Source organism: Chanos chanos, chromosome 2 (assembly GCF_902362185.1).
Source record: "Chanos chanos chromosome 2, fChaCha1.1, whole genome shotgun sequence".
In the NCBI taxonomy this organism is placed as follows: Eukaryota; Metazoa; Chordata; class Actinopteri; order Gonorynchiformes; family Chanidae; genus Chanos; species Chanos chanos.
This window is the reverse complement of record NC_044496.1, coordinates 48,569,957-48,579,999: the sequence shown is the minus strand read 5'-3', so window position 1 is coordinate 48,579,999 and position 10,043 is coordinate 48,569,957. Positions and strand designations below refer to the sequence as shown.

Genomic DNA, 10,043 nt, shown 5'->3' with positions numbered 1-10,043 from the left:
TATCATATGGTACATTCCCTACTATGGTACAGAGCTTTCACTCTATCTTTTGCATCTGTTATAGCCTATTAGCCCATCTATTATTTATACTTCCCAGTAGTCACTCCTTTGGGTGTACAAGAATATTCTTAATGTGCAGTCCACTCAGTATACCTGAGTGGAGTTCCTTGTGAGTATAATGCCAGAAATATTTACAGCTATATAAATTGCTGACCAAGGTGACTGTAGTATCCAAATTCAGTGCAATGTAGTTATATCCCAGTCTTATATGCAGCTATTGTGTATGCAGTGGGGTGTACTGTTCTAGTAAGGTGCACCCAACTATACCTGTGCTATGTCACAGTGACCTTAAAAGTCACCTGAGCCACCACACTGTGTACTATTGCCCTCTTGTGGTGAAATGTGGCAGTCCTCAAACCAACATTTCACATGGATAAATAAGCAACATCTTGAGGACGGGTTTTCATATAAGTATCAGTATTTCATTCATTTTAATTACAAATGAAAAAATGGCTGAGAGTTCATGACCAAATGCCTGCTGGGTTCTCCCTACCAGAAACAGTTCCCTACCCCTGATCAAGTGCATTTCACCTTGCTACATATCCAGTTAATTTTACTCAGTATGCTGTGGTTAAAATAGCCTTCTTGGTAGCATATTAGAAGCTTTTCAGTAAGTTTGCCGTTTTGTTTTGTTTTGTTTTTTTTGTTTGTTTTTTAGATTTATTACTGAGTTGCATGATATGATAAGATTATTCTCGTAATATTTATTTATTGTGATTCACATCACAATCTTGTCTTATACAGTGGTATTAATCAAATGATTAATCAGATGATAATATGGCATATAGCCAGGCAATGTCTGCACCTTCATGTAAGAGAGCTTGCCAGTATCAACTTATTGCTTTCTGCAGTAGCTAAAGTATATCATATCAAATAGTTTGAGCACTCCAACAATCAAAATTCAAGAAAGAACATTACCAAAATCTGTGCTGTCTCCAATATATGAGGTGCCTCATGCCTCTGAGTGGCTGAGCCCACTAGCGGAAACTTTTGATTTTTATTTATGTTTCCATGGTCATTGTATGCAAATGACCTCTAGAGGGCAATGATGCACCAATTTACATGAAGGAGAAGCAACAATGCGTTCCAACTTTGAGCGGAGAGATCAGTTATTATTTTATAGATTTGTGCTCTCAGCCCCAGTGAATAACATGGCAGCAATATCTGTGAAAACAGATTCATGATTAATATAAATGTCAAATATGTCATTCTGGGTGTTCCTTTGTTGACATCCAACCAGGCCCACACCCTTCTGAATCAATATATACAAAAGCAATCAAAGAGACATTAGCTCATGTGAAATAACAAAAATTTTATTTGAGGCGTGGATGAATTGAAACGAATTTAAATTATTTGATCTGTGCAAGTACTGTTTGGGATGAATATAGGATCGCATAGACCTGGCCTTCAACAGGTTCATTGCGGTCCAAGATTTCAGCACGCAGAAGAGTCTAGACAAATTTATATGTTTGTTATCACTCTGCTTTCATGGTTTTTCCAGAGGAAATAAAATCTCTTGTCTCACAGTTGAACCAATGAGCCTGGATTGTTTTGCCAGTGTGTCACGCAGTGTTTTAATGGAAAGCATACTCACAGGGAGGTCTGCACTGGCTAGTGCATCATCTGTGAAACTGGACAAAGCCTTTAATATGACATCTCAGCCATAAAAACACGGTGGAGCTGTTACATTACGTGCGAGTGTTTACTCTAAACTATGCCAGCCGCCTCTGAGAAACGGCTCAGGGGCGTGGGGGGGGGGCTGACTGTGTGTTTTTGACAGTTGCAATCAGATCACCCACACCTACAGCACCATAAATTCATCAACACAGAGAAAGGCCACTTTGTTGAGGCTCCTGTCTCTCATGTGTCAGGTGCAGTACTAAAAGCTAACCTGAGAGTCAGTTAGTCCACCGCCGAGCCCTGTAAAGCCTGTTTATAGATCTTCAACCCTATGACAGGAGGACCCTGAGCCAAAGTGTAGGGGAGCTTGTTTATGGTGCTGTGGTCTTATTCCACTCAGGAGAGATGATTTGTTTTCCCACCACTGTGCTGTGCTTTGCAAAGCTGAACTGAGATGAGTGCATCTACAACGGGGCTATAGGAGGTGCCCGCGGCGGCAGTTGAGTCTGGCGCCAAGACTGTGCAACACTCCATGACATTTTTATTTGCCAATCAGGAGGAATGCCGTGCAACTCCAGACCCCAGTTTTCAGAAGGTATGAATCTAATCTAACATTTAAACATGCTCTTTGCCTTGCAGAAAGACCAGATTCCCAGAATCTGTAGCTGTTCAGAATCACATCTAATCACTCAGCAATGTTTATTCAACTCAAGTATGTGTGTCATGCAGAATGTTGTTGTTTATGAATGTAAAGCGATCTGTACAGTTTTTTTTCATTTGTACTTTTTATGTTCTCTATGTTCTCTGAGTATCTAAACAAACAACAGAATCCTAACAGGTAATAAAAAACAGTTTACTGCAGGGACATGACACGATTTTGTTGCTGCACTGAAACCATGATATCTTGACTCATGGTACATATTCTTGACTCAAAAAATATATGATATGTACATATAACCAGAATGTATTAGTCATGTACATATTCCTGTGATAAAATTGAACAGATCTTTCATCGTGAAAGTAAATATAACTTTAATTCAGAATGAATCCATTTACCAGCAGAACATAAAATTGTCATTAAACAATGTCATGTGTAAAACTTCCATACAAAACAATATCAGGAAACATTTCTGTTGATGGTTCGATATTATAAAGGTTTATTAAGTAGGTGAAAAAATAAGCCAGTACAGAAAACCATCTTTTTGCCTTCAAAATTCTGTGTAGAGAATAGTTATGGTGATATAATATTGGTATGATTAAGAGAAAAATACAGATTTCATTACATTTTGAAAGTCATCCCAACTTTCAAAGCCCTTTGAAAAACATTCACACAAAAAAAAAAAAGAAAAAAAAAAACTTTCCTGGGAAAACCAGAAAAAGAAAGGACAATGGGTTGTGATGATTTTTAAAATATCTTTGTATGTCAGCCACTTAACAGTTGCTCTGGACAGACTAGCAAGAAAAAAAAAAAGAAAAAAAAAAAAAGAAAAAAATAGAGTAGGGAATGACTCCTAAGATTAACTAAGTGGAGCGCTGAGCTCTCCTCCATGAACATTCTTTAAGAAACCTTCACTTGGCAAGGAACCAGAGGAATTCTGCAGTGGCCTTGGTAAATGTAACATTTTAATAATAGCCCCTGAGCCTCTTGTGTAGATTTAACCCAGTTCCAGGGTCTTGGGTCAGTTTACTGTGGTTCAGGCTCTTGGCCCTTCTTGGAGTTCTGCAGGAGTACTGCTATTTTTTACTTGGAAACGCTGGTGGCTGTCTGTGGAGCTGGCCAGATTACAGGGAGCGCTGCTTTCCATGATAGATTGTGAGAGTCGCAATTTTCTCTGTGTCAAACAGAGAAGAGTAAAGTCCACAGCCATTCACCACACACAATTACATGGTATCATCATAGACACTGAATCATACTGCTTGAATTACAGGAAACTGCATCGGAGGGGAGTGAGGGAGCTCTATCCAATTATGTCTGTCACACCGGTCTGAAGCTTAAAGTGGAACTGACACTAAATAAATCTATACACAAAGAAAACTGAAAAATTTTTCATCTGTTTGGTTATATAAAGGGTAGTCTGGGAAAAAATTATATAATAGGCATATATTTATATGGCGTGTCTGTGTACGTGTGATGTGTGTTTGTGTGTGTGTATGTGTAAGGGTAAATAAATGTACAATCAGCTTGTAGCACAGCTAAATGATTGCAAATGACTTTTTATGCTATTATCATAGATTTACCCATCATATGTGCCAGAACTGGACTTCAGTTCCTGTACAATTTGTATTTAATAAAGTAAACAGAATTACAACGAACACACACACAAATATATTCCACTTTAAAACAAAAATAATATGTTACATATCTACAGTCAGATGTGAAGTAGGTGCAATAATGTGACTGATACAACAGCAAGAATTCTATATGCTATTTTACATATAGATTAACAAGTTTGCATATGATGACTATATTTATACATGTTGATATAAATATAGATATATATGTCGATTTATATGTACATATTTTCTATTTGAACATTGTATAAAGAATAAATAATCAAAGTGATCAAATCTTACAGAGGGTATGCTTAAAGAGACACTATATTGGTGCTAAAATATGATCGCTGTAACAACAACAATAATAATCATAATCCTACAAAACAACTATCTGATCTACAATCTGGAGTATCAAAATGGGCTACAACACAAATACCCTGCAAAGTGTTCAGATTGCGAATACTGGAATGACTGTTGAAGGAGGGTGGGTTTTGGGGAGGTGGCGGTCTGTCCTATTTTTGCTTAGTCTGTGAAGTGTTACAAATTGGGATCATGGGATCATGGTCAGGTCTCTCAGTCCTACACTTTCACCTCCGGATGTCAGTGGTCTCAAGGTCCTCCTGGTCAGCCACCCCAGAGTCAAGACTCCCACGCCTGGGGCTCTGGCTGCGATTTCTAGGGTGGAAGCCCCCCCTGCCAGGCTTGTCTTTTTCCCCTTGTCGAGAGCCTTTTGGATGCTCAAGTTCACTGTGTGAGAGGGCAGGGGGGCGGCGATCTGGACCGTAGGCAGGGCCATGGGCGTGGCCAGGAGCGGGGGTAAGAGTATCACACAAACTGAGACTGTCACACAAAGCACCCCAGTTCTGTTCACACTGCATCCGCACACTCCTGGTGATGGCCTCCTTCACCTCCTCACCACAACTCAGCAGGATGTTAACCAACTCCACATATGGCCTGAGAGAGAGAGAAAGAGAGAGAAAAGGGATACATAGAGGTGCTGTATGGTCAGCGAGGGTCAATGGAACACGTTGCCTGCTGGGGCTAAGCAAAATAGGCCACAGCAGAGAGTGGTGTTGCTGTTCCACTTTCCAATGGCCTTATGGTCCTTCAAAACTGTTCCCTGTTGTTTCTCTTAACTGACCATAAAAGTACCTATTGCTGACACTGTGGGCTGGCATTGCCAAGGGAAAAGAGAGGAGAGGACTGGGGCAATGGAAGGTTATGTCACAGCACCAGTGACAGTGTGGACACACACCAACCTTTCATGAGACTGTACAAAGAAGCGTTTAACAGCTGGAGTCTAAAAGACCTTAAATGTAGTCCTCCCATCATTGAAACCCACGTACAAAAACAAACTTGAAAATATTAATATTGGGCTTGTTTGGGGGTGGGAAAAACACTTTTAGTAACATTCAACCATGCATAAACAATGATTGTAGGTTTAAGAGAGTACTGGTTACCACTCATATTTTCTCTCATGTATACATGCACACTTACAGAGAAGGAAATGACAGTACACACCGTGTATCTGGGACAAACATTGGTGGTAAAGTCTTAAAATGGGATGTTTTGAGAATGCAACTCACCCCTTGGGAAACAGGTCTTGGAAATGTATCATCTCTACTATGACATTGACGTTCTCCTTGGCTGCTGAGCAGAGGTTGTGTTTCATGTAGCATTCTCGCTGTAGCTGGAATACCATATCCTTTATGGCCAGACACTTTCTACTAATGCAGCTGAACTTGTGCCTCAAGCCATGGGCCATACATTTCAGCGCATCTTTGATAAAGGACTTTCCCTGAGAATACACAAGACATGGATCAGGTCATCAATGAGCTAGAACTTTCTCAAAGTCATAACGAGTGAAGCAAATAAAATCATAAAGATGACAAACGTCTTGGTCTTGTTTCCACACATAGCATATGTAATTTAATCATGTTTAAATGGGAGTTGTCTTGCCATAAGCTAAACTGACAAACATCTTAAGACCACGCTACAAGACTGAAAAGCTTGCTGTTCCTAATCCACCTGCACATCGTGAAACTGGAGCAATAACTGGGAGAAGGACAGCTGGCTCTGTGACCACTGGCTCATCCTTTCACAAACTCTGCTCTACTGGGGGACAAGGACAAGGAGATAGTAGCATGTTGTGGGGTGGCCCTTACCTGTGAGTCAAACTTTCCAGCGTTATGAAGAAAGGTCATGCAGATCTCCTGCAGGCCACGAATCTCACAGGAGTTGTTCTCAAAACACTCAAACACCCCACAGCCAACATCTCCCGCATTCACCAAGCAGTGTTGAATCTCAGCTAAAACCACAAAGATGGGAGAGATTATCCTTCAAAGAAACCAACCATTCTGACCAAATCAGATCATTAAGTGATTCGTCTTTATTGTAAAATTGGGGCCATTTTGTGTTTTCGGAAATGGCAATATAGACTGAATTAATTTCATGGTTCACTTTTGTAAAAAGGAAGAAGAAAAAGGGAAAAAAAAAAAAAAGAAATCATATAGGCTAGTCATGATTCTTCTACCTCTAGCATATTGTTTTGAGAAACAACAGCAATATGTGGCAATCCCACGAAAATTCAATCTAACGTTGCAATCCCTGAGAGTACGCGCACCGGCTCTGTTCTAGCATACAACCATTGTTATGCCTGTGAAACCGTGAGGACTTAACTGTATTTTAGGGGAATCTAAAACAGAGAGTACTGTAATAAGATGTGCTACTAAAGTGTATCCATCTAGATGATTGGACAGTTGCAAGACTGTGTATGTGATCTACAGACTCATGCTTCTGGACATATTAGTTAAGATTTCCTATTTGAGAAGATCATGTAGAACAAATGGCTGGGCAGATGAACAGCTCAGATGTAAAAACATGAGCATGAGTGTCATTCTGCGACAAAATCCATCTGCAATGCCTGGCATAAAAATGGTGGTGCAATGCAGATACTTTTCACTTCTTTGTGAGGAGAAATGTAAATACAAGGCTTCAGAGTGTTCTCTTGTTACAATTCCAACATCAGGTTATTGTCAGAATAAAGGTAAGACAATGGTCTATTTAAGCACAATTTAAAATATCAGCAATCACATATTTCGGATAAAGCTGATTTAGAAATCCATATATTTTGCTATAATTTTGGGAACACTCTTAAAGATGTCTAACTTGGTTTCTCAGGCAAATCTGAGAGTATGTAAAGAAATCAAAGGTCACATACAACGTACAGACCAAAATAGCCCATAAAGCTAAAATTACAAAAAAAGGCAAATGCAAAGAACTGCAATGGGCTATGGTGCGGCGCAATAATTACAAATTAATACCATCTGTAACAGGTTATGAACTGGTCAGCAAGCTTACCATTAAACAAACAAACAAACAAATACACACCTAAATACATAAATTAATCTACGATTCCTCACGTGGGTAGCTGAATTCTTTCTCAAACTTTTAATGTCTTGACTTTAAATCGCCTTGGCTACTTTATCATGAAGGTCATTTATATCAGTTTGGCAGGGAACAGTTTTCTGCTCTTAGAATAAAAAAAACATTATAAATTAAATGATCTGTTTTTTTGGATTTCATTTCGCTTGATGTGCTGAAACAAACGATTCCCTCAACACCTTCAGGAAGCCCAGCATGTGACGGCGGTTAAGTCACGTATCCCACGTAATATTCCTACACCCTATATTGGAGGGAATGTCACTGCTTCGTCATCAGTACTGAATTCTTTTGAGAGGTGAAACCGTGAGAACAAGCAGTTGACACTATTTTCCAAAGCACCCATTTCAGTAGGCTCGCCTAAATCTCACTGACGTCCGCCACCAGGGATCTGTAAAAGTCAATTAAGTAAAGCCAGCTGTGGGGCTGCCTCTGTTTTGAGATATGGGGATTGCCCTCTAGAAGTCAGATGCCTCTGGTCATAGTAAACAGCGTAGGTCATAGTTTTCGTTTGACTGAAGAAATGCTAGTTGTTAACAGACAGACTGTGTGAGGGGGGAGGCACAGAGCTGAACTTTCGTGCGCGCAGGAAAAGTGAGCCGCTGTCTGCAGTGCTTGTGTTGGCATTTGTGCGGGAATGTGCTTGGATCGTACGAGCTGGCCGCAACGTGCATTGAATTACACAGTAGTGTGACCGACTGAGGGATTTCACCATGCAAACCTGCTCTGGATCCGTCCCTAGTTTTTAAATGCATGATCGGTTTGATAAACGAATCGGTTAGAAAAATCCTTTTATATGAAACAATGTGTTCCCTAATGTAACACATTGTGATTGCTCCATTACCCAAAATGACGCGCACGAGTAGCCTAGTTCACACGAATACTATCAATTCCACTGATATCGCTAGTGCAACACGTAAGCCCATTGCATCACTTCGATGTGTTGCCGCCTGACTATTATGCAAATAATTATGATGAGTAAGAGGGAAAAGTTTAGCATATTTTATAGAATACTTACACATACAAGCTATTGGTCAAATTCTCGGTATATTAGACAGACAGACACTACATCACAACGAACGGTAACCTATATTTGCGTTAAACTGATACTACATGTGATTGTTCCGCATCAGAAATTAAGAAACAGCCTACACACACACACACACGTGCGCGCGCGCACACACACACACACACACACACACACACCTAAACGAAATATCACCGTATACATTACCTATCTTTGCCTACCTTGTGCTATGCTATTAATAGTTTACGAAGATAGACTATTGAATTTCCCTCTCCGTGTGCTCCGTATATTTACAAGATATCACTTTCCTTCATAATCGAAAAGCGTAGTGATGTACAAAATTGTATGTGGGTCAGCAATTACTCCCTTATTTTGTCCAGAAACGGTTCATGAAAACGGCGGACGAGCGAATTGCTCAGCAAGGTCTAATTTACACAGAGCACGTGCCCCTTCGGCTTCCAGCTCACCGCTGAGTACATCAGCACCCTACGACGTGTACAGAGTGATAACAGTTCTATCTTTTCCCGAGTTCCCACCGCACGTCATTGTGTATTATCCTACCTGTATTCTGCAGGGAAAGGCGTCCTTTCTGGCTTGGCGGTTTTTCTGGATGACTGTCATGAGTGTCAATATTATCCGTTCCCACTGCTTGCTCAAACGCCGAAAAAATCAAAAGCGCTATTGCAAATTTGACAAACATTTCTGATTTTAAGGAGCCGTATGCCTGTCAAGTTGAGTTACAAATGCACCACTCAGCCGGAGGTCTTATCTAGTCACTCTGTAGCAACCACTGCTCAGGGTGACACTAAGAGTGAGCATGGAGATGGGATGGATGCTGGCTATATTTCCCGGAGTCCGGGTGACAATTTTGATGAAGGAGTTAAGCAGGTGTTGTCAGTCGTGGTTCCCAACCAATCAGAGACGCAGACATCCACGTCCAAGTTTGAGGGGAGTGTCTGTGGCGAAAGTTGCCCCTTCTTGCCATAAACTAAACTTGTAAAGTGTGTATGAGTGGGTGGTTATTTACTCTTCTAGGGTTTAGTATGCGAGATCTTACTATTGCACATAGACAGTGACGTGGGTGAATATTTGCAGGTTTTAATGCACTTAACTTCATTAGTTACATATGACACCATTCACAGATACATTTGACATGGATGTTAGCAGTCTCTGACAAATATGCGATGATAATGTGCAAGTGAATAAACTGCAAAGAACATGCTTTCAGATTCCAAACATACATGAGAATTTAATGATTAAATAAAGTAGATGACTGACACCATCACACACATTACACCGTTATATCACTGGAGGCAATGGAATTATCTAAAAGAGAGATAGAGTAAAATGAAATATCAAATCATGGTTATACCATAGAACAAAAGATCCATTTCATTTTGTTTGTTGAGAATATTCAGATTCTGATTATGACAATACTGATGAAATTTTAAACATGTTTAAATATGTTTTGCTCCTGCTTTGTGACCAGATATACCTGCAGATGATTTTAAATGTTAGCTATTACATGTAGATCTTCTACACTTTTTGACTTTAATTACCTTGATTACGTAAAGTATGGGTATTTGTGACATGTGTTTGATGCTGTTTGTTATCAAAAGTA

General features: G+C 40.0%; 1 protein-coding gene across 1 annotated transcript; it reads right to left on the bottom strand.

The window, feature by feature from the left end:
* Positions 1-4,541: 4,541 nt before the first annotated feature.
* stc2a (stanniocalcin 2a) lies at positions 4,542-9,122 on the bottom strand. The gene is made up of 4 exons (XM_030766724.1): positions 8,984-9,122; positions 6,120-6,262; positions 5,541-5,752; positions 4,542-4,908 (listed from the first exon to the last, which is right to left on the bottom strand). Exons 1-4 carry the CDS (start codon positions 9,120-9,122, stop codon positions 4,542-4,544), a joined length of 861 nt encoding a protein of 286 aa, XP_030622584.1.
* Positions 9,123-10,043: the final 921 nt, after the last annotated feature.

Excerpts from the sequence above, each read along its gene's own strand:
- stc2a (XM_030766724.1), bottom strand. The coding sequence starts at position 9,122 with ATGTTTGTCAAATTTGCAATAGCGCTTTTGATTTTTTCGGCGTTTGAG. Across the intron at positions 6,263-8,983 it reads CCTTTCCCTGCAGAATACAG|CTGAGATTCAACACTGCTTG; the intron begins GTAGGATAATAC and ends TTGTGGTTTTAG. Across the intron at positions 5,753-6,119 it reads CTGGAAAGTTTGACTCACAG|GGAAAGTCCTTTATCAAAGA; the intron begins GTAAGGGCCACC and ends GTGTATTCTCAG.